The sequence below is a fragment of the Stenella coeruleoalba genome (genome assembly GCF_951394435.1).
Source record: "Stenella coeruleoalba genome assembly, chromosome: 10".
NCBI lineage: Eukaryota > Metazoa > Chordata > Mammalia > Artiodactyla > Delphinidae > Stenella > Stenella coeruleoalba.
Genome location: NC_137156.1, coordinates 74,727,010 through 74,750,524, shown reverse-complemented (window position 1 = coordinate 74,750,524; position 23,515 = coordinate 74,727,010). Strand labels below are relative to the sequence as shown.

The window sequence follows — 23,515 nt, the reverse complement described above, 5'->3', positions numbered from 1 at the left end:
ACGTATAATTGAATCCCTTAGGTATACATCTGAAACTAACACAACAGTGTAAATCAACTATACTCCAATGTAAAATAAAAATTAAATTTAAGAAAAGTATATAATAATCTGTTTTATAAAACAATAAAATAGACTATTTGTAAACTGTGTTTAAGGTTTTTGATAAAGTATGAAAAAGGTAAGTTTCTGAGAGAATTTATGATTGCAAGTAAGTTTTATCCTCTGTCCTTTGATTTTTTAAATTAATTTATTGCATAATTTTGACCCTTTAAAAGTTCTTGCACTAAACTTTTTATTTTTACCTTCAATTGTAAATTCCCCTATTGTTCCACAAAACTATGACAGAAGGACATTTCTTTAAAGATCAGCACATATACATTTCTATTCATAATATCTGAACAAAAACATCAATTAGCAATGTGGATAACGAGTCTTTAATACTCAATCAAACCACACTAATTTAAGGCTCTAATAGAAAAGATTTTATTTTGCTTTTGTTCCTTTTTGTGGAAAAAAAGTATAATTGTAGCCTTCAAAAGAGTCTGCATACTAAAATATTATTCAAGAATATCAAATTAAATTTCAAATAATCTAACAGGTAATGTAGTAAGAGTCCACCTGCTAGCTTATCTATAAATTATACATTGTCTTTCATTAAAATGGATCATATACTTCTATCTAACCATAATCCTTCCCCCTGTGCTCTAAGTCTCATCACTTTCTCCTTTTCAGGCATCTCACGGTCATTTTTCTGTCTCGTTTGTATCTTCAAAATCCAAGTAACTCCCATTGGGAACAAATTGTAAAAACTCTCTGCAAAATGCCTAACACTGTAGCTGTTGTAGGTCCTTTACTCCTTTTCACTGTCAAACTTATTAATTGTTGTCTTCATTTGCTATCACCACTTCCTCTCTTGCCAATCACTCCTCAATCTACTGGAATCTGGCTTCTACGTGAATGGCTCTACAAAAGAAATCTTGCAGAGGTCACTGTTGATCTTCGTGTTACTTTTCAAGACTTATTTGACATCTTAGAAGCAGAGACATTTGTTGGCCTATCCCTGTTTAACTGAAAGGCTGTTTTATTTTATATATATATCTATCTTTATAGGAGTATAGGAGTATAATTGCTTTCCAGCGTTGTGTTAGTTTCTGTTGTACAACAAAGTGAATCAGCTATAAGTATACATATATCCCATATCCCCTCCCTCTTGAGCCTCCCTCCCATCCTCCCTATCCCACCACTCTAGGTCATCACAAAGCATCGAGCTGATCTCCTTGTGCTATGCAGCAGCTTCCCACTAGCCATCCATTTTATATTTGGATTTCCCTAATGATTAGTGATACTGAGCAACTTTTCATGCCCTTTATCGGCCATTTGTATATCTTTTTTAGATAAAGGTCTATTCAAATCTTTTGCCCATTTTGAATCAGGTTGTTTTTTGTTGTTACTGTTGTTGTATACATTCTTTGTATATTCTGAATGTATACATTATCAGATACATGATTTCCAAACATTTTCTCCCATTCCATTGGTTGCCTTTCAATGCTGTTGATCATGTCCTTTGAAGCAGAGAAATTTTAAATTTTGATGTAGTCTAACTTGTATTTTGTTTTTGTTATTGCCTGTCCTTTTAGTGTCATATCAAAGAAATCATTGTCAGATCAAATTTCATGAATCTTTTCCCTTTCCCCTACATTTTCTTCCAAAAGCTTTATAGTTTTAAGTTTTATGTTTAGGTCCATTTTGAATTATTTTTTTATATATTATAAAGTAAGGGTCCAACTTCATTCTTTTGCATGTGGATATCCAGTTTTCTATAGCCCTCTTATCACAAATCAACACTAACTGGTTTTAAGTTAGGGATAGTCATGTAAGAAAAACTTGCTACTTAGATGTAACAACTTTCATGACAAAATAAGAGCATTTATGTTATTTTAAAACAAACTGGCATTAAGTATCAACTCACTTCATTTAAACTTTTCAAAGATACATTTTACAAATATGTTCATTTTTTGAAACTTAAGTGCTTGCTATATAAAATTGATTTATTTAGGGAAGTATTCACAGGGAATACATAGGGAAATATTCAACTACTGGAATAGGTTTTTTTTTTTCCTGAGAAAATCTTCAGGTAGTAATTTGTTTTGGAAATTTCGAGTTTATGCATGAATTTTGGTTATCTAAAGGTACAGGCAGGAAACAGTCACTGTAGAGTCTCATAGACCAGAAAGAAAAAAAACAAAAAGAAAAAACATTTAAGGAGAAAACCTAGAAACAGTAAAGCCCTCAGAAACTTTCCCCACACCGCACCTTCCTAAAAAATGATATCACTACTCTCAAATCAAAGGTCAAACAGATGACTCAGGTATCACTAATTTTTCTCACCTGCTTGAAACTACAAACTAGGCACCATTTTTAAATTATTCTATCAACTTGGCATTAATGTCATTCATGAAGTTAGTTCATAATGTGGAATAAAATAACTCCCCAAGTATTAAACATTTCTAGATTATTGTGTAGCAAAAAAATTCTGATCATCAAACCAATATCTTTTTTCTTCCCATTATGCCAAATAATTAGATTATGAACTGCAACCAAAATATAAACTTCAAATATATTAAGGTAAATACTGTACATTCTTAGTTCAAAAGAACACTATTTCTTGTCAAATTAATAACCATATTATCTAACTTGAATGACTACATTGTCATACAAAGACTCTGTCACCCTTTAAAACTGTTTCTAGTCTATTCCATTTTAAATACTATCCAATATCCTTTAATAATATTAATACACCGCCGAATTACTTTCTTTGTAGAACAAAGACAAGCACTTTAAAGCTTATAAAGTGACTAAGTCTTAATGTTGCCAAATTAAGTTAAGCAATTTAATGCAATTACTAATTGTACCAGCTTCTTTAAAAATTGCAGCAATTAGAGAAACTGTTTCACTGCCATTTATAATGTACATAAAAAACTTGGCTTAAGCAAAGTTGTTTGAGCAGGCTGGCTTTTTTCGGGGTTTGAGAGTGGGGGTGAGTGGGTGGTGCTGAATTCTAGTAGCCATTCTTGAAGTCATAGCCAAATCCAAGTTTTTGGTCACAGCTTGCATTCACCCACATCAAACAAGACTATTTGGTATTATAAAATCAAATCTCTTCCTACCTCTGCTTTTGAGTTCATATTGTTAAAGTAGGGCACATGCTTATTTCTGCTTTATAGCCACCACTGTCAGTGTTAAGGGTAGTTCTCGCCATAGACAAAACAACTTTGATCTAAGTTGGGCTGCCTTCAGAGTTGTCCTATGCCTGGACAGGCCCGATACCACACTTGCTAATGAAAATCCAACTGTAAGTCTCCTGAACTTGTTATGAGTTAGGAGGATTAGGAGATGACCCAACCCTTGGACAACTGGGCCTTGGACAATCCTTTCTCTCAAGGAATTAAGGAGACTGAAGTAAATTTTACTGCTTCTTTCCAGCATTAAATTGAATAAATAGGTCATTTTTAAAACAAAACACCTGAGTAATAAGACTTACTGATACACTGTGGTTAATCACTTCAACTCTGTAACTAGTTTTTCTATCAATAAATTGAGGTTATTAATATGTTTTCAATTGCTTTTTCCTTGTTTTCTCAACACCAAAACCTATGGCTGTCTTTTAAGAATATATTCATCTTTCACCTCCTCCCACTTTCATTCACTCATTCATTCAATTACTATTTTGTTATGCCAGGTACACAGTTGAAGTAGTATACCAAGCACTAGGGATTCAAGGGTAAACAAAACAGACATGGTCCCTGCTCTCTTGAAATCTACAGTCCATTAGAGATGGCTGATACTATAGACATATAAAATTTCAACAATGATTTCAATAATACTAAGAGCTAAGATGCTATGAGAACATATAAACCGGGGATTTGATCTAGTCAGGGATATCAGAGGATTCCCTTAGAAAGGGACCCTTGATGTAAACTCTATAGGATAAGTAGGCCTTAACCAAAGAAAGAAGGGAGCAGAAGTAATCCCTGCAAGAGATCAGTACAAAGGCCTTACGGTGGAAGCAAACATGTTATACGTGAAGAACTATGAGAAAACTCAATGTTACTAAAATGAAGGGGGCCACATAATGTACAAAGAAACTGGAGAGGAAGACAGGCTCTATAGTCACAAAAGGGTTAGAATCAGGGGACCGATATGATTGAATTTGTGTTTTATAAAGATGACTGACTGCAACGTGGAGATAGATTTGAAAGGTGGCTGACATGGTATGTAAATTAGGAGGATATTATAGTAGTTCAGAGAAGATTACAGGTAAATCAGGGTAGAGATAACAGTGGAGGGAAGGTAAATAGACTTTCAAATTATTTAGATAAAATGAATAGGTTTGGGTAATGGACTGAGTATGAGGAGTATATTAGCAGTAGATACACTGCTGTGTAAAAAATTACCCTAAATCTTAGCAATTTACAATAATTGTCTCATAACTTCTGTGCGTCAGGAATCAGGGTAGGACTTAGCTGCGTGCCTCTGACCCAGGCTCACTAAGCTGCAGTCAAGGTGTCCACTAGGGATGCAGTCACCTCGAGGTGCAACCAGAGGAGGAGTCACTTCCAAGCCCACTCATGTGGCTGTTGACAAATCTCAACTCCTCACTGACTGTTAGCCAGAGACATCAGTTCCTTACTACCTGCACCTCTCCAAGGGGCTAACACAGCAACTTGCTTCCTTCAGAGTGAGGACTGGGGAAGCTGAGGGATGGGAGGGGGGAAAACCAGAGCAAGCAAGGATATCAGAGTGAAAGGCGGCAAGCAAGAAGGAAATCAGAGTCTTTTTGCAACCTTATCATGGAAATAACATCTCGGAACTTTTGCCATATTGTATTCATAAGGAGTCACTAGGTTCAGTCCATACCCAAGGGGAGAAGATTACACAAAGGGCATGCCTACCAGAAGATGGAGATCATTGGGGGCCATTTTAGAGGCTGCCCATTGCAGCTAGTGAGGAAGCAGGAGGCACTCTGATATTAGTGAGATTGGGAAAGATAGGAAAGGCGCATGTTTGGAGAAGTTTTGTTTTGGACATGGTGAGTTCAAAAGGACAGGTGCCTTTAATCTGATCAACAAATATGTGTTTATAAAATATCTACTATGTGCCAAGCATTACTCTAGGACATGGGAAATAATGATGAACACAGAAGTCCTTGCCTTCATAGAATTTACCTTCTAACAGGTGAAGATAGATGATAAACAAATAAATAAATTCATATAATGATAAGGGGTAGAAAGAAAATAGCATAGGACAAAGGTTCAGGGTTTCTCTTCATCTGTGGTGTCAAAATACGTTCAGAGACTCAAGTATATTGTTAAAAGTCTTAGGATGTTCCCTAGATTCCTCCTGTACTCTCACTGTACTTTTTTCCACTCTTATAGTATTTATGAAAGACTACTTTATATTATGGTGCAAGTCATCCTTTGTGTTGACTTGAATCATCCAAAAATGCTATGCCTCCCCCCCAAAAGATATCTACATCTACCCCCTGGAACATGTGAATGCTTCCTTATTTGGCAAAAAAAGGTCTTTGCAATGTAATTAAGGATGTTGAAATACGGAGATTACCCTGAATTATCCAAGTGGGCCCTAAATGCCATCACAACTGTCCTTTTAAGAGACACACAGAGGAAAAGACACACACAGAAGAGGAAGAGGCACTGTGACTATGGAGGCAGAGATTGAAGAGATGCAGCCACAAGTCAAGGGACACCAATAGCCACCAGAGATGGAAGAGGCAAAGGTCAGATTCTCCTACAAACCCTCCAAAGGGGGTGCTACCCTGCTGACACCTTGATTTTGGATTTCCAGCCTCCAGAACTGTGAGAGAATAAATCTGTGTTGTTTTAAGCCACCCAGCTTGTGACAATTTGTTACAGCAGCCACGGGAAACTAATATACCCTCCAATGTTAATTCCTACCACTGGATCCATGGCATTTATCACAAGTTGTAATTATTTGTTTGTTCACTTCTTTATTGTGCCTTGCCCCATGAATATGCAAGCTACACGAAGATGGGGGGGCCTTCCCTATACACCTAGCTCTTAGTATAGTGTCTGGAATATACTGCATTCCTAAGAGTTATCTCTTGAATGGATGGATAAATGTCTCCCATTAGATAATAAGATAGACACCATGTCTACTGACCATAATTCCCAAAGCCCCCAGCAGAGTCTTGCCAAAAACTGTTGTTGAACTAGGTTTGAGCTCTAGAAACCAAGTCTGAATTCTAGATATTCTAGACATATGCAGATACGTACTGCCATTTACAGCTATGTGACAGCCCCACCTCTATCTTGTACACATCCAGTATTAGTGTATTCAAGTGAATTTGTTCCTTATCTTTCCTTCTTAGCCCTGACACGAAGCAGGTCCAGAAAGCATTCATTTTCTCATCCTGTACATGATCCATGATGCCACAACTAAAAATCAACACTGCATCCTTGAGTAAATTCCTAATCAACTCAGAACCTCAGTGATCTCAACTGAAAGGAGACTAACCCTTACTTCACAGGGTTGTGAACCACTTGGCCTATAGCAGGGGCTCCAGGAGTGGTACCTGACTACTGATTAACCCTGAGCCACTGACCTAACTCAGCTTTGAGTTAGGTACGAGCTCCAAACCAGCTCCATCACTTACTGGCCATGCGAGCTTAGGCAAAATATTTTACCTTTCGGAGCCACAGTTTCTTAACCAAAAACGGACGATAATACCTACATTGTAAGAGTGGTTCAGACACAGAACCAGTTAAACTTAAGAGAGCGCCTGACTCAATAACGTATGTAGTTATTACTTTGGGCAAAAACCTTGGCTTTTTGAAGCGTGCAGTGACCTTCCTTGGGCCTTCTGAAACAGTGAAAGGAGATGGCGGACCCTATCAGTGCCTCAACGAAGCCAAGTTTGGGAACCTTGAGCGAAAGGTTCCATGAGGGTTCCATGATTCCACGACTCCATTTCCTTCAGCAACCTACCAGTTATCAGTGTTTACAACGAAGAGAGACCAAGCCGACGTGACACATTTCCTAGAAGAATCCAGCACCTCTGGTAGCTCTTAAGCCAGGTTAAGTTTAGGCTTTTTTGCGGACACGGGTCACGACTTAATGCGGGCGCTGGTCACAGGTACAGCGTCCCACCCTTTGAGCGAAAGACGGTCAGTTGCCTGGGCAACGCCTACGTCACTGCGTAGTCTCACGTGTCCGTCGGCGTGAAGCTCGGCCAGCGCCACGCGCAGGCGCCTCGTGGAAGCCAATGGGCGCGGTCGGAACGGACGCCCCGCTCGGCCCTCTTCCGAGCGGATTCGGGGGCGGGGTTGGGCGGCGGCGAGAACGCGCCAGCCTTTCTCCGGTGAGCAGGCGGGCGGTTGTCGGAGGTTCAGCGTCTGGGCTCTCTGTCACGTAGGTTACGCACACGCTCAGTCCCCTGGGGCCGCCCGGAGCCCGCCCAGGCAGCTGTCCCCTCCCAGACTCCGGCGTCCCGGAGGCGGGGCCGCGATGATTCGGGTCGGGGGCCCGAGGTGGAGCTGACAAAGGGCGGAGAAGAACCTGGCCGAGTTGGGACCGACCACGAAGCCCTTCCCCGCCCGTCGGGCCCTGGCTTCCCGCCCGCCGATTTCCAGCCGTCAGGGTCACGCTACTCTCTGGAAGCCCTGAATTCCGGTGCCCCTCAAGCCCCGGGCCCCCGGCGGGAATGTTCAAAAATGAGTACCAGGTAACCGGAAACGGCTCTCCAACCGGTCTAGCTTTGTACTGTTCGGTGAGATAGCTCACGTCCGGGTGAAGAGGAACCCCCCACCCCAAGTAATACTGTCTTTCTCGGGGTAAGAAGGAACTAATGGATAAGTGGTCTCGACGCAAAAAGAGAAAGAAAAGAAAGCAACTGCCGTGTGGGCATATGATTTGACGTTCCCTCTCCAGCTCCGTGCTTCTCAAGGTGTAGGGATTCCCTGTGTTTCTGACTGAAATGCAGCCTTAAACCCCAACCAGATCTCCGGAATCAGAACCTTAAGGGCAGGACCCATAAACCTTGAGTTTTAACAGTACTGAGGCACACTGGTATTTAGGCACAGAAGCTATTTAGCAGAGAGTGAATGCATGAATGGGTTAAGCCAAGAAAGAAAATAAGCACTTTGGCCGTGTGCTGTTTTCTTTTCCCCCCAAATTGGGGGCGGGTCAGTGATTCTCAAAGGCTGTGGTACATTAAGATCATTTGGAGTACTTGTAAAAATACAAGTACTTGTAAAAATACAGATTTCCTGAGCCTCACGTCAAATAGAGTGAATCAGAATCTCTGTTGATGGGGCTAGTTAAATTACCTTTATAGCACCTTTCCCCATTTGATTCTGATGCAGGTGGTCTAAATACCACACTGAGGGAAACTGCTTCTGGGTCTTCCTCAGTCACTTTGAGTATCCTAGAGGGTCTCCAAAGCGCTCCTGCTTTCCTCACTTCACTGGGCACCTCCCTGATCTTCCTTGACCCTAGTCTCCTCCCCTCCCCTCCCACCTCTACCTGAGGTTACACTCTCCGTTTACAGTCTGTCTGCTATCCTAGTACTGCTGTTACGAACAATTTCGTCCCTGTGCCGGAGCAGTCCTCCACTGGTCACCTCTTCGTTGCTTCTACCTTTTCATCAAATACTACCTGCCTTCTTATGAGTGCCCTCAGGGTATTCTGCAGTTCTCTTTCTTCTATTCCGTTTGATGTCATTAAATCTGTTGGAACAATTTTAGAGAGTTTCTCTTGCTTAATATAGGTAAAATATATTGTTATAAAAAAGCAGGTGTCTACTGTGGGAAACAGGTGATAGCAGAAATGGGGGCGGGGGAGGTATTTTTCTATCTCACCAGGTATAAGGATTTTTCTCTTTTAAAAAAAAAAAAAAGAAAAAGCTTCCTCACATTTAAAATTCATAGTGAAATATGACCTGACCCCAGAAGCTATAGTAATTCAATTCCACACACAGTTTGCACATAGTACTGTCTACAGAAGACGGTAAATGTCTTAACTTCAAGTGATTACTTGTTAAAACTCAGAAGCAAAAATATCTTTATATTATTTGGAAAAATTAAAAGCAGGAAATTCTTTATGAAAGTCACACAGATTTGCTCATGTGCTGCTTATAATTTAACAGACCATAAAAGAAAACCATATTTACTCTCATTTCAGGTTTTCAGTTTCTTGCAATAAACTCTTCCTTAGAGACAATCATCTTTAATTCCTCTCTTATAGTTAAAGCATATGGACACTCAGTAATGTGTTTAGTGTTTTTACCTGAGCATGTCCCTCCATGTTCCCAGGTTTATAATAGGGAACACTTAGCATGTCTATGGAAATGATTCCCTATTTTTTTGGTACATATTTTATAGATCACCAAATTAATTTGTATTAAATATATAAAAAGATCTTATAGGAATCCTCAAAATAAGAATCACTCCCTCTCCAAGCCCAGGCTTCTTTTATTGACCCAGTACTAAACTATCCAGTTTGCCCTTTTTTTGAATGATCATTGCTGGTACTAATGAGCCCTTGCTTTGTGCATCACACTTTATTGAGTGTGATGGTTTATGTTTACTATCCTATGTAATCTAACAACCCATTTTACAGATAGAAAATCAAGAGGTTAAGTAACTCCAAAGTCAGATAGTTAATAAATGGCAAACCTGGTATTGGTGCTCAGGTTAGTGTAACTAAAAAGCTTGTAGCCAGAGATAACTATCAGATTTTATTAGCCTGGCTTGACAGTTGAGTTTAAACCCATTAGTGTGTGTTGAATAGAATATTTTGTAAGCATGAACTATACATGTGAAGTAACTGAACCTTACACTGAGAGACTGTAAGGTTTGTATGGCATGGAGTTTATTTAATGTTTATCATGCTTTTAAAAACATTTCTTAAACCATTAATCCAAGGTGACCTGAATCAGAACAGTTGTTGCTTAGATGCAATCAAGATATAAAGTAGGAGTGATAAGAGGGATAATGTTTCCTCTCAAATCTACTTAACTTACAGATGCCTGGAACAATGGGTATAGACTATGTGGTGGATAGTATTTCCTCCTTAGCATTGTCTTTCACTTTAATTTTTAATATTTTTTTTTCCCTAGGGAGGTGCATTTGTTGAAATTTTTACTGCTCAGGGAAAAAATCCTGGAGCAAAATGGAAGATCCTTGGCAGTCCCTCTGTGATTTGGAAAGTAAGTGTTAGAAGTTAGAGCCACCTAAATCCTGGAAAGAAATGAGAGTAAAGATTATAACAAGAAGGGTTTGGTAAGATTTCAGAACCGGTTTTTCTGTTCATTCACTTCAAAACCCTTCCATGATATCATTGGCTGCAGCCCTCACAGACACCCCTCCTTGGCCATTGAAGACCTTGGCACACAGCTCATAACCCATCTCTATATGCCAAGTCCTGCCGCTGTTTTAGGTGACTTCAGTTTCTGTGAGGAAAAATCTCCAAACCCTGGGCTTCTCAGCTTCTTGATTTCTTCATCTCTGATGACGTCTTCCACTCTACTTCAGCAGCCTTTCCCACTCTCACACCTTGTACCTTATCATCAAAAATTGCAGGGCCTCTGAAGTTACTGAGAACTTGAGACATCCCTCTCTGAGTCCAGTCTTCGATTCTTAATGTTGCTTGCCTAGTTACTCCCACTGTGTTTGTTCTTCAACCTAATTGAGACTCTTAGGCCATTGACCATTCTACTTTTCTCCCTGTGTTTAGATTTATTTACTTAGTTAACCTACTTACTCACTCATTCTGTCTTCACTCTTTTCTCTCCAGCCCAGAATCCATGGTCCATTATTTCAGTCACTTCCCAGTCAAGACCTCGAATGCCCCTGTTCCTTGTCCTTTCATCATGCCTGCCTAGCAAACGCCAACCATTTCTGAATCCCTGATTCTCTCTTTTCTGTGCCTGCATCTGGGCTTCTCAATACCTTTGGAAAAATATCTATAGTCTCTCAGATTGATAATGCTATAAATTCAGTGTCAACAGCCCCGGAAGTTCTCCTGTTCTCTTGTTCTCTAAAATGTTCTTTCTCCATTATCTTCAGGTTTCCAGCCACTAACTTCTTACCCCCATCCCCATCCCACACCCAGGACAGACCCTCCTCACTCATTCACCAGAAGACCTCACCCCGCATTTCACAGGGAAAACTGATGTCAGCAGGTAGAAACTACCTCATCTTGCTGCTACCAGATCTAAAAATCTGTATCCTTCCCTGTTCTTTCCTCTTTCTCTTCTCTCTTGTACAGTTGAGAGAAAAACACCTTTCTAGGGACTTTGTTCTATGGATAGTTTTTTTAAACTACTCTTAGTTGAGTGCTTACTATTTGCCAGCCATAGGATTCAGCACATTACATGTTATATAATCCATACAATAACCTTGTATCTCACAAGGTACCCTTATGCCTATATTATAGGCATAGTAAGGTTAAGTGACTTGATCAAAATTTTATAGCTCTTGCTATGAATAAAAGTTAAATGTGGCTGTGAGGATACAGAGCAGAGAGATTAGGTAAGGCTTCCCTGAGGAAATGATACTTGATCTCTGAGAACTAACTAGGCACCAGGTGGAGCTGGTAGAGAGAAGCACATTTCAGACAATGAGAAAAGCAGGTACAAAGTCCTTGCTTTGGAGGAGCTTAGAATTTTTAAGAAACTGCTAGAAGGCTACAGAGGCTAGGATTCAGAGTGAAGGAGAGTACGAGGCAGGAGATGAGGTTTGAAAAACTGGGCAGGGGCTAGACTACACAAGGATTTGTGGCCATGCTCACGATTTTGGTAAGCTGTTGAAAGGTTTTAGTATATGCCCCGCTTGTGTGTAGATGAAATAATACACTTGATGTGTATGTTCATTTGGAAGACATAAGAGATGCTATTGTGATGGATATGATACAATTTTATTTAAATGTTAATTCTTAGCAGCCATTAGTTACGATGTATTTCTTAACATATACAAAAAGGAAGAGTGGGAGGATGTATGAAATATTTTATTGTGGAAAAGGAGTCTTTATACTTAAAGATTGGAAATTTGATCCAAGATAAAAAAATAACCATTTACATTAGCACTTTGACTGATGGAAATTAGACTCTCATGTGTAAGTTTTTCATTTCCAAGCTTGTTTTGTTTCTGTTCATTTTTTAGGTAACCTTAGTTGTAACACTTTAATTTGTAGTGATTTTAAGTAAATGATGTATAGAACTTCAAGTTAGAGGACTAGTAAAATAAGGCACTGATTAATTCTATATGAGCCATGGCTTGAAACCAAGGAACTTCCAAACTGGATACAACATAGATTAGATGGCTTATTGTACTGTTAACAGAAAGTGATATTCAGCCTATGCTATTAGACAGAAACACATAGGTTAAAGGAGGGAAAGGGTAACTAAACTCTGGAAACTTTAAATTAGTAACTTGGGAATCCCTGAAGTTGGAGAACTTTTTATCATCTAGAGGAAGAGTGTCTTGATATAGTAGAGAATTTGCCAAGTGGCTAAGGGTGGCTTCTATATTCCAGTTCCCAGCAAGTCTCAGTGTAAGAGTATCATCAAGGCCTGAGCTTATTTTAAGTCATTTCAGTGTAGGGCTTTTTCTGTGGGCTTGCTTCTCCAGTTTTATAATAGAAGTCAAATAAAATATGCAGTTACCACTGTTTTCATTTTTGTTCTGTAGGAATTTGATAAAGAAGTTAAAAGTTTTGTGTTTGTCCTGGAAGGCAGCAGCCAAACAAATAAAATTCAGTTACCAAAGGAGAATAAGCAAATCCGTAAGTAAGACTTTTAATATTGAAGCTTAACATTTGATGCTTAACATTACACTTTTAAGTCTCATAAACAGGCCTATTAGTTTGACTTTTACTGGCATCTGTCGATGTAAAGTAATAAGATTTTTTTTAATTTAGAGAGTAACTTTATGCCAGTCTTTTGAAAAGAGATTCTGCTTCATTGTTTATTAGAAATTTACTTATATGTTAAAGAAGATTTAGAAGATTATTCAATTAATTAGACTAGTAATGATATTTATTAAGCACTTACTGTGTGCCAATGACTTTCTAAGCATTTCATATTTTTTAATTTTTTCAGTCCTCACAATAGCTCTTTTACAGATGAACACACTGAGGTTGGTTCCTCATCAAGAGACCATGAGTTCCTAAATTATCGTAAATCAATTTGTGAGAAAAAAAATTTATGTAAAATGCTATATAAGGCATTATTTAGTAAGATATCAACTTATATACCTTTAGAAATATTAGTATCTAATGAGTAAAGATATGAATACGTGATTTAACAAAAACCCCCAAAATAGACTTCAATTCTTATCTACTTTGGAAATGAGGATCAGAGGTTTAAAGCAGAAGGAACCCTGAGAGATCACCTAAATTTATGATCAGAAGCCCAGTTTTTGGCCACACTGGGGTTAAAATTCAAGGCTCTGCTACCAAATTAGGCTTTGTGTACACTGATGTGATTTAAGAAATATAATTTATCAAAATGCTTAATCATATTTTCATTAACTGTATCCAATATTTAACTATTATGACTTAGCAAATGTAGGTAACCAGCTGTTTTTTTACATTCATTCTTTGCTTCTTCATTCATTAAGAACATTTATTGAATACCTATTGTGTACCAGGGACTATGAAAAGACCTATTCTTGATATCTGATTTTCTCCTTTTAATTCGGTTTTCTAAACTTTTATAGGCTGTGTGTTTTATCTACTATTTCAAGCTACTACATGCATATTTTAGATTTCTAAGACATAAACCAAACCAGAGGAATTATAGATGAAAGATGATTTATTTTAAAGTGGTATCTTTCTAAATAAAATAAGAAACAGAACCTCAAAGAGAAGGGGTAATCATTGTTAAAATAATTTTTTAAAATTTACTACCATTTTAAAATCATGATTTGCTCATAGTTTGCATTTTTTAATAGCAAAGATTTTTGTCATTTCTGCATAAATTTGTACTGATAAATAAAGTGAACTAAGATGAGCCATGGAAACATGTCTGAAACTGGAGGTTATTCTTTAACAGGAAACATGGTCCATCTTTTTTTAAGAATATTGACTTTGTAAAATAGATATATTTGATTTACAGGAACATAACTTTATTCTAAACCAGTGTTCTTTTGTTTTTTCTTACTGTTGGCTTCTTCCATATGATGCCGTCAGCATCTATGCATATGATGATGTTATTGACAAAATCAAATCACTTCTAGTAACGTTTCTCAGTTGGCTCTGAGAAAGATTTCTCCTCTACGAAATGCTCAGTGATCAAAGAGAAGCTCCCCTTTCCCACTTTTATCTAAGTTTCTTTTTAGAAATAAAACAAATTTAATGTGTTATAATTGCTTTTTAAAAATGGAAAGATGATAGTTTTAATTGGAAGAAAGGGAAGAATCTTTTAATGTATTTCTTGCACAATGCCCTGTAATTAAAAATTAATCTGGCTTTTCAGTAGCACGTGCAGCCCTGTAACAAATGAAACAGTTTATATAGTCTGTCCTGCACCAATGTTTTTAAGATTATTTGGAATTTTTGATAATGGGAATTTATAGTTATTTTCACTTGTATAAAATGACCTTCTATGTGACATTGTTATGGTTAATTTAAATTTAATGGCATGCCTTGAATAGAGAATTGGCTTTCTGTTAACATTTCTAAATTAAGTTCAGTTACCATTATGTATTCCTATTTTAAGAGTAAACATCCACTTTATTTATGCCAACTTGACATTAGGTACCTTGTATGTGTTTCCTACTATATTAAGTACCTGTGAAGAAAGTCTAATAGTGAAATTCAGTATTTTTAACTTTTCACTTTAAATAGCAATATTTCTGAATTGTACTTGAGCATCTCTAAATATGTCAAAGTTTTTTTTTAAACTCAGCATCTGATCAAATAAAGGAAGGTGTGGTACTGATTATCAGATTGTGTACTTCTCCAGGGCAGGACTCTTGCATCATCTACTTTGTACCCCTAACTTAGTGTGTCATATATAGTTGGTGTTTAGTAATTTTGTTAAACTCGCCGTACTAAGAAACTATAACAATTTAGGTTATAATTTCTCCTGGTAACCATTTGGCATTGATAATGAGACTTGTAAATCATTAGCCAGTTAAATAAATAAATCCATGTTGCTATTAATGCTGGAACATGTTATATACAGTTGCCCATAATGAGAAGCGGCTCTGTTACATGTAAACATCTATCATTTGGATGGTCTCTCCGGGGACTTTCTGTTTGAGGCTCATGTTTGAAACCATTGTTTTCTCTGCCTGTGGCATCTGAATCAAATGGTGTGTCTGTCGGGATCAGCATCCCTGAAGCCCTGTGTTGATCTAAGTTTCAGCTGCTCTGGTGGATGAGGTCATCTTTATGAGGTTCCTCTCAGCCTCCCCCTGCCCCAACTTTTGGTCTTTTTTTCTTTAAATAAACTCATTATGACTTCCTCTTTCTAAAACCCTTCAGTGACTTTGACTTCACTATTCTACTGATACTGCTCTTGTCACAGTCACTAGTACTCTCTCTGTTCCTGAATCCAATGGCCAGTTTTCAGCCCTCATCTTGCTTAACTTAACAGCAGCATTGACAAAGGTGACACACTCCTCCTTGATATAGTACTTTCTTCACTCATCTTCCAGGATGCCCATACTCATAGTTTTTTTTCTCCTACTTTGCTGGTCTTTATTCTTAGTCTCCTTTCATGGTTCTTCCTCTTCTCCCTAACACAACTTAATGCTGCAATGCCTCTGGACTCAGTCCTTGACCTTCTTGACCTTGAACTACATTTACTCCTTTGGTTTTGGGCTCTAGCCTCATGGCTTTAAATATCATCTCTGTTATATACTAGCTTACATTTCCATCTCTGACTTGTGTCCCAAACTCCAGATTTGTATATTCAGTTGCTTAGCTGACATTTATACTTGGACAGCTTTACCCTAGAAATTTTTCTTCCTCCTCCTGCAGACTGCCCCATCTCAGTTGTTAGCAATTTGTCTTTCAGTTGCTCAGACCAAAAACTCTTAAATCAGCTTGATTTTTCCTTTTTTTCATGTAGAAAATCTTATTGGCTCTATCTTTAAATTAGGTTTAGAGTCTGACTACTTCTTGCCACCTCCCTGCTACCACCCTGGTCCAAGCCACCATTATCTCATGCTTGGATTATTGCAGTAGTCTTCTAATTAGTCTCCCTGTTTCTGACTTGCCTCCCTACAGTCTGTCGTCAACTTATCAGCCAGAGTGATTCTGCTGAAAATAGTCCATCTCTCTCAGGGTAAAACCCCAAAATCTTTAGGACCCTGTGGTATCTGCTGCCCTCTTAACTCTCTTTACTTAACTTTAACTCTACCTGCTATTACTATTTCCTTTTTCACTCTGCTCAAACTATACAGGTCTCCTTGCTCCTTTCAACCATAGCCTGGTACCTTAGCACCTTAGCTCTGGTGCACAAGCCGCACCCTCTACCTAGGGCTTTTGTTCCCCAAATAGCTACATGGCTCACTCTCTCCCCCTCTTCAGGCCTTTACCAAATAAAATGTCACCTTCTCAGTGAGGACCCATCCTGATCTATACTTAAATTACAACCTGTGCTTTGTATCCTTTCCCCATTCTTAATCCCCTTTACCCTGCTCTCCCTTTTCCTATAGTAATTATCACCATTTAACATGCTGTTTATGTTCTTTTATTGTTTTTTTCATCATCACCAGAAACTAAGGCCTACCAGCACAGAAATTTAGTCTATTTTGTTCACCTAGAACAGTGCCTGGCACATAGTAGACATTCAGTAAATCTTTGTTGAGTAAACGAGTGAATGGATGAGTGGCTTCCCATTGATTTTAGGATGACCTGTATCCTTCACATGGCTTTCAAGGCCCCACGTAATTGAGTTCCTGGCTATTTGCCAGACTTATCCCCTGCTACTTTTCCCCTTCTGTCTCTCCTACCAGTCCTTTAGGCCTTTAAGTTCATGCAATCTACTATAGCCTCTTCCATCACATGATGGAGTATTCCCTCTCCCTGCAGTATTTATTCCTCTCCTCTACCCCTATTTTCCTTGCCCAGTCAATCCCTGCTATTCTTCCCAGCTGAATTCCAATGTTACTTCTTCAACAAAACCTTCACTCATCGTCCTCTTCCTCTCAAGGACCCAGGATTATATGCTTTCATAGCACCCTGACCTTCTCCTTCATGGAACTAGTATATAAGTTCTAAGAGGGTACTAGAATAAGACCATGCCTGTCTTATTCACTACAAAAGCTTCAACACTGAGTCTTGCATATAGTATATGTTCAGTGAATCTTTATTAAATGATAGATCTAATTTAATCTACACAAATGATTCTGTGAGGGGTAAACCTAAATTATCAACTCAGTTTTACACATGAAGAATAAAAAGTCCCAAACAGGTTTTCTGATTTGCCCAAGGTATATGGAATAACACGTGATGAAAGGATAATTGTTCTCTGTGTTGCAGTGGGAAAGGTGCACTTTAGTGTGCTGTTTGTGCTGGGGCTGTGATAGAACCAGGAAATATCTTCAGTCATGATTTATCAGGTCACTTATAAAGGATTACTGTACTGTGGTCTACTCCCAACTCTTTGGACAGTGTAACACTTGCAAAATGTATATTGAGGTATATATATACAACTGTCATTTGTGTAATGAAACAACTGTAAAAACCACTGTTTAAAAATCTAATGGTGTTTTACCAGATAAATGTGTCTTAAAATATTCAAAAGAAGAAAGGATCTGACCCCTTAAAACATAGAGGTAGTTTCTGTCTCAGGCAGAGAAGAGATTATAAAACTGCAGAAACCTGGATATTTCAGTAAAAAGAGTGAATTTTTATGAATTTCATGTACTTGATGGGCGTTTTTGACTAACAATAGTTTCACATTCAGCATTTTAAATGTAGATTTTAAATTCAAATTTTAAATATCATGTAGACATGAGGAGTCAGTTTATATTTACTAGGCCACTGGGAAAAAAATGTTACTGTAGAGTTTATTTAGCATTTCTGACACACAGGATCAGTGTATGTCAAATGTTATTAATGTACTTTTTTCTTTGTCAGATGATCACCATATGGTATTGTACTTATTTTAATCTTAGAAGTGAAGCCTTTTGGAAACCAGGGCTTCTATACGTGAGAGAGTTGAGTTACAAAGCTCTCTTTTGGGGGGCAAACATCTTTCATATCTAAAAGTGTTCATACAAAAATGCCCTATATGTGTAGCTCTTTGTGTTTGAAGAGAACAGTGCTGATTCAGTGAGATTTGTGACATAAATTAGGGACCTTTTGTAAAGAGTGACTTCATTTATCCCAGTGCTCTCTCAGCTCTATTTATGGGGGCCTTTGTGCAATGGAAAAATACTGTAGGTCCAATCAATGGAAGATGCAAGAGAGAGAGAGATTGATTAACGGTGGTTTATTTAAGTTGGCCTCATTTTGGTATCTCATTTTGGTTTTGTAATCCAGAACTCTGTTTGTCTTGTTGGCTTTTCCCATAAATATGGTAGAATCTGATTCCTAGAGAATTTTCTAAGTTCAGAGGCTGTTACCCCTATTTCCATTATGTTGCTTACTCTGCTGTTGGCTCTTTGCAGCCGTTTATAAGCTTAGTATTTTAAGTGAAAGTTACCTTTGTATGTTTGATTTTTAAAATGTTAAGCACATTTGGTCAAATATGGTTTTGTTTCGAAACTAGATTTGGGGTAAAATATAGGAACTGTTTAAGTTGTTCAGGAATGTTGTAAAACATTTTACCATAGGAATTCTAAACCAGAAGATCTTTATATATAGACTACCCAAACATGTACTGTTACTTTAAAAGACTTAAATTTGTTAAGTCTACTAAGTTGGAATAAACAGAAAATAACGTGCATGTTAGACCAGTTGCCTTCCTTGAGGCCTTTCTCCACATATTGGCCTGTACTGTTAGATTTGTAGGAGAGGTTCACAGATATATCGACATTTCCATTTCCTACCCAGTGTCTCACATTGGGAAAAAAGTTCCTAGAAGTCATGTTTTAGGAGGAAGTGATACTAAAACGTTTATTAAGAGCATCATAATTGAGAGATCAAGCAAAAGTTCAAAAGCTAAGAGGAAGGGAATTAAGTGAATGGGTCTGAAGAGGTAATGTGAAATCAGTTGATTTTTGAAGCAGTTGTAGACTTCAGTTATCAAAAGTACCATAGGTCTTTCTCCAAATATTTTTTTAATCCAGGTGAAGCTGGTGATGGGGAATAAAAACTATCAGGTCTTAATTTGTGAGCATTAACTTAATCAAAAATGTATTAAATGAGCAAAAGGTACTATAACTGAAAATATGTTCATCTATCTCATTTTAGACACATTTAAAACCATATGAACTAGATATAGCTCATCAAACCTTCAGCTGCAGTTGTCATAATTAGAACTGTTTTTTTGATCTATTGTTTTTCATTCAGTTGTTAAGTACAGTTAAGTACAGTTAAAATAATTGCCACATGCTTTTATAACTGCCTTAATGAGAGTCCGTAGTTCAATTTTATATGTGTCTATTGAATGTGTGCACTTTCTTGCAACCTAATAAAAATAGTAAATAAAAAATTATTATTTTGTAAATTTTCATTAAAATTTCACCAAGCCCACAGATGCGACTTTAAAAGACAGCATTTGTTGTTAGAGTTTGATTTGAGTTCATCATTTTTTTTGCTTTTATAATGAGATTGTAACTCAGGGGTAGTGCTGTTGCAGTTCTCTGTATTACTGAAATGATAAAAGCTTCAGCTTGTTGATGACATGTGATTGTTTTGTTTATATATACATATAAATGGTTTGGACATATAAATGTATATTTTCCCCCTCTCGTTTTAGTTGGACTGATCCAGAGGTTTCTTGTACTTCAGATTTACATACCCCTGGGACAAGACTTCGCTACTGAATTGCTGTAAGATATACAGAATTTCTTTCAATGTTTTATGTGTATTAGACATTTGATCAATTGAAGCAGTATGAAGAGTCATTAATTACAAGTGGCAGTTTTTGCATTAAAGAGCAGTGACTTATCAAGTCAACATGAAATAATTAAACTAATTTAATGGTATTTCTCAGATATACTGTAGTCTGGCATTTCCCTGAGGGAAGAAAGCAAATTTCATCTGTTTTAAGAAAATATCAAAGGATTCTGAATTTGACAATAAAGAGCCTATAATTTGAAGAAATAAATAATCCAAAAGTTTGAGATTTTATAGTTCAAATGAGAGGTGATGTTATCTTTTGTACTGTCTGCTATTGGAAACTGTGTTTGGTTTCAAATTAATTGAAATACCTCATTTTAATATTATTTATTTTTTATTTTTTAAATTTTACTGAAGTATAGTTGATTTACAGTGATTTGTTAGTTTCAGGTGTACAGCAGAGTGATTCAGTTATACATATACATATATTCATTCTTTTTCAGAATCTTCACCCATGTACGTTATTACAATATTGAATAGAGTTCCCTGTGCTATACAGTAGGTCCTTGTTGGTTATGTATTTTAGATATAGTAGTGTGTGTGTATGTTAATCCCAAGCTCCTAATTTATCCCTCCCTCCCACATTTCCCCTTTGGTAACCATAAATTTGTTTTTGAAATCAGTGAGTCTGTTTCTGTTTTGCAAATAAGTTTATTTGTATCATTTTTTAAATTAGCCTCCACATATGAGTGATACCATATGATATTTGTCTTTCTGTCTGACTTACTTCACTTAGTATGACAGTCTCTAGGTCCATCCATGTTGCTACAAATGGCATTATTTCATTCTTTTTTGTGGCTATATTCCATTGTGTATATGCACCACATCTTCTTTATCCATTCATCTGTTGATGGACATTTAGGTTGTTTCCATGTCTTGCCTATTATAAATAGTGCTGCAGTGAACATTGGGGTATATGTATCCTTTCAAATCATGGTTTTCTGCAGATATATGCCCAGGAGTGGGATTGCTAGATCATATGGTAGTTTTATTTTTTTAGTTTGTTAAGGAACCTCCATACTGTCCTCCATAGTGGTGGTACCAGTTTACATTTCAACCAGTAGTGTAGGAGGGTTCCCTTTTCTCCACACCCTCTCTAGCATTTATTGTTTGTAGATTTTTGATGATGGCCATTCTGACAGGTGTGAGGTGATATGTCGTTATAGTTTTGATTTGCATTTCTCTGATAATTAGTGAGGTTGAGCATCTTTTTATGTGCTTTTTTGGCCATGTATGTCTTCTTTGGAGAAATGTCTATTTAGATCTTCTGCCCATTTTTTGATTAGGTTGTTTGTTTTTTTGATATCGAGCTGCATGAGCTGTTTATATATTTTGGAGATTAATTTCTTGTTGGTCACTTTGTTTGCAAATATTTTCTCCCATTTTGTGGGTTGTCTTTTTGTTTTGTTTATGGTTTCCTTTGCTGTTCAGAAGCTTTTAAGTTTAATTAGGCCCCATTTCTTTATTTTTGTTTTTAGTTTCATTACTCTAGGAGGTGGATCCAAAAAGATATTGATGCAATTTATGTCAAAGAGTGTTCTGCCTATGTTTTCCTCTAAGAGTTTTATAATATCTGGCCTTACATTTAGGTCTTTAATCCATTTTGAGTTTATTTTTGTGTATGGTGTTAGGGAGTGTTCTAATTTCATTCTTTTACATGTAGCTGTCCAGTTTTCCCAGCACCACTTATTGAAGAGACTGTCTTTTCTCCAATGTGTATTCTTGCCTCCTTTGTCATAGATTAATTGACCATAAGTGAGTGGATTTATTTCTGGGCTTTCTATCCTGTTGCATTGATCTATATGGCTGTTTTTGTGCCAGTACCATACTGTTTTTATGATTGTAGCTTTGTAGTATAGTCTGAAGTCAGGGAGCCTGTTTCCTCCAGCTCTATTTCTTTCCCTCAGGATTGCTTTAGCTATTTGGGGTCTTTTGTCTTTCCATACAAACTTAAAAATTTTTGTTCTTCTGTGAAAAATGCCATTGGTAATTTGATAGGGATTGCATTGAATCTGTAGGTTGCCTTGGGTAGTGTAGTCATTTTGACAGTATTGATTCTTCCAATCCCGGAACAGGGTGTATCATTCCATCTGTTTGTGTCATCTTCGATTTCTTTCATCCGTGTTTTATAGTTTTCACAGTACAGGTCTTTTGTCTCCTTAGGTAGGTTTATTCCTAGGTACAGTAAGTCCCCTACATATGAACAAGTTCCGTTCCAAGAGTACTTTCGTAAGTCCAATTTGTTTGTAAGTCCAATGAAGTTAGTCTAGGTGCCCAACTAACACAATCATCTATATAGTACTGTACTGTAATAGGTTTATAATACTTTTCACACAAATAACACATAAAAAACAAACACAAACAATAAAGAAAACATTGTTAATCTTACAGTACAGTACCTTGAAAAATACAGTAGTACAGTATAACAGCTGGCATTAGAGGGGCTGGCATCAGGTGAACAGGCAAGAATTACTGACTGGAGGAGGGAGAAGAGGTGGGAGATGGTAGAGCTGAAGGATCATCAGCAATAGGAGATGGAGGGCGAGCTGCAATTTCATTTACACCTGACATTGGTGGCACAGTTTCTGGTTCCTTGCTGGAACCAGATACACATTTGCATCTTTGAAAGTTTGCAGCTTGAAGGTGCATGTGTAGGGGATTTACTGTATTTTATTATTTTTGATGCAGTGGTAAATGGGATTGTTTCCTTAATTTCTCTTTCTGATCTTTCGTTGTTAGTGTGTAGGAATGCAAGAGATTTCTGTGTATTAATTGTGAATCCCGCAACTTTACCAAATTCATTGATGAACTCTAGTAGTTTTCTGGCAGCATTTTTAGGATTTTCTATGTATAGTATCTTAATGTTATTCACTTTAGTTGAGAAATACTGGTCTTTTCTGTTGACATATAGATGTCTTGGGATATATTTGTTTTAAATGGCCTTGCTATGAATTAATTGTTTAGCAAAAATGAGCATATACAAATTTTACTCAGTTGAGCTACCTGTTGTCTGATACAATTCTGAGAATGAAAATAACATTTAATTTGTATATTCATATAGAATGGAATATTGTTTAGGGTCTCAGTAATAAATTTGCATGCTTTCAGTAAAACATTATATTTGGAGTATGCTATTTTCTAATTTTTCTTTGTAACTAATAGCTGTCCAAAGTCAAAGCTTAGGCTTTTATTTTCCCTGCTGGAAGAAGTGACTTTTCCTATTAATGACGTTAATTTTGGACTAGTTACACCGGTGTGAACCAAGGGGAAGGAAGAGCTTTCGTAATAAAATGAGATTAACATAAACTCGAGGTTATTAGTTTCTCTTTGTTTATGTGAATTAAAATATTAATAATGTGTGCATATGTTGGTAAAATATGAATTTTAGCTAATAATATATTTAATTTTGTTTTCTGGAATGATAAAGGATAGATGGAACAATTTATATTTTTAT

General features: G+C 37.1%; 1 protein-coding gene and 1 long non-coding RNA gene across 5 annotated transcripts in view; one reads left to right on the top strand and one right to left on the bottom strand.

Annotated features, from left to right (window-relative positions):
- Positions 1-7,203, bottom strand: part of LOC307193136 — a 290,470-nt gene extending 283,267 nt beyond the window's left edge. The window contains exon 1 of the long non-coding RNA XR_013830229.1: positions 7,027-7,203. This is a non-coding gene — a long non-coding RNA (uncharacterized lncRNA). The remainder of the gene's footprint in view (positions 1-7,026) is intronic.
- A 96-nt stretch (positions 7,204-7,299) lies between these two features.
- The window catches only part of CFAP20DC (CFAP20 domain containing), a 267,456-nt gene continuing 251,240 nt past the window's right edge, over positions 7,300-23,515 (top strand). For 2 of the 4 annotated variants that reach the window (XM_079935811.1, XM_079935813.1), the window contains exons 1-4: positions 7,300-7,399; positions 10,157-10,246; positions 12,729-12,822; positions 19,919-19,991. In XM_079935811.1, the coding sequence (XP_079791937.1) occupies positions 7,304-7,399; positions 10,157-10,246; positions 12,729-12,822; positions 19,919-19,991 (353 nt within the window). In that variant the 5' untranslated portion in view covers positions 7,300-7,303. Of the gene's footprint in view, positions 7,763-10,156; positions 10,247-12,728; positions 12,823-19,918; positions 19,992-23,515 lie in introns of those variants that run through there. The other 2 variants (XM_079935812.1, XM_079935814.1) reach the window with 2 other exon arrangements.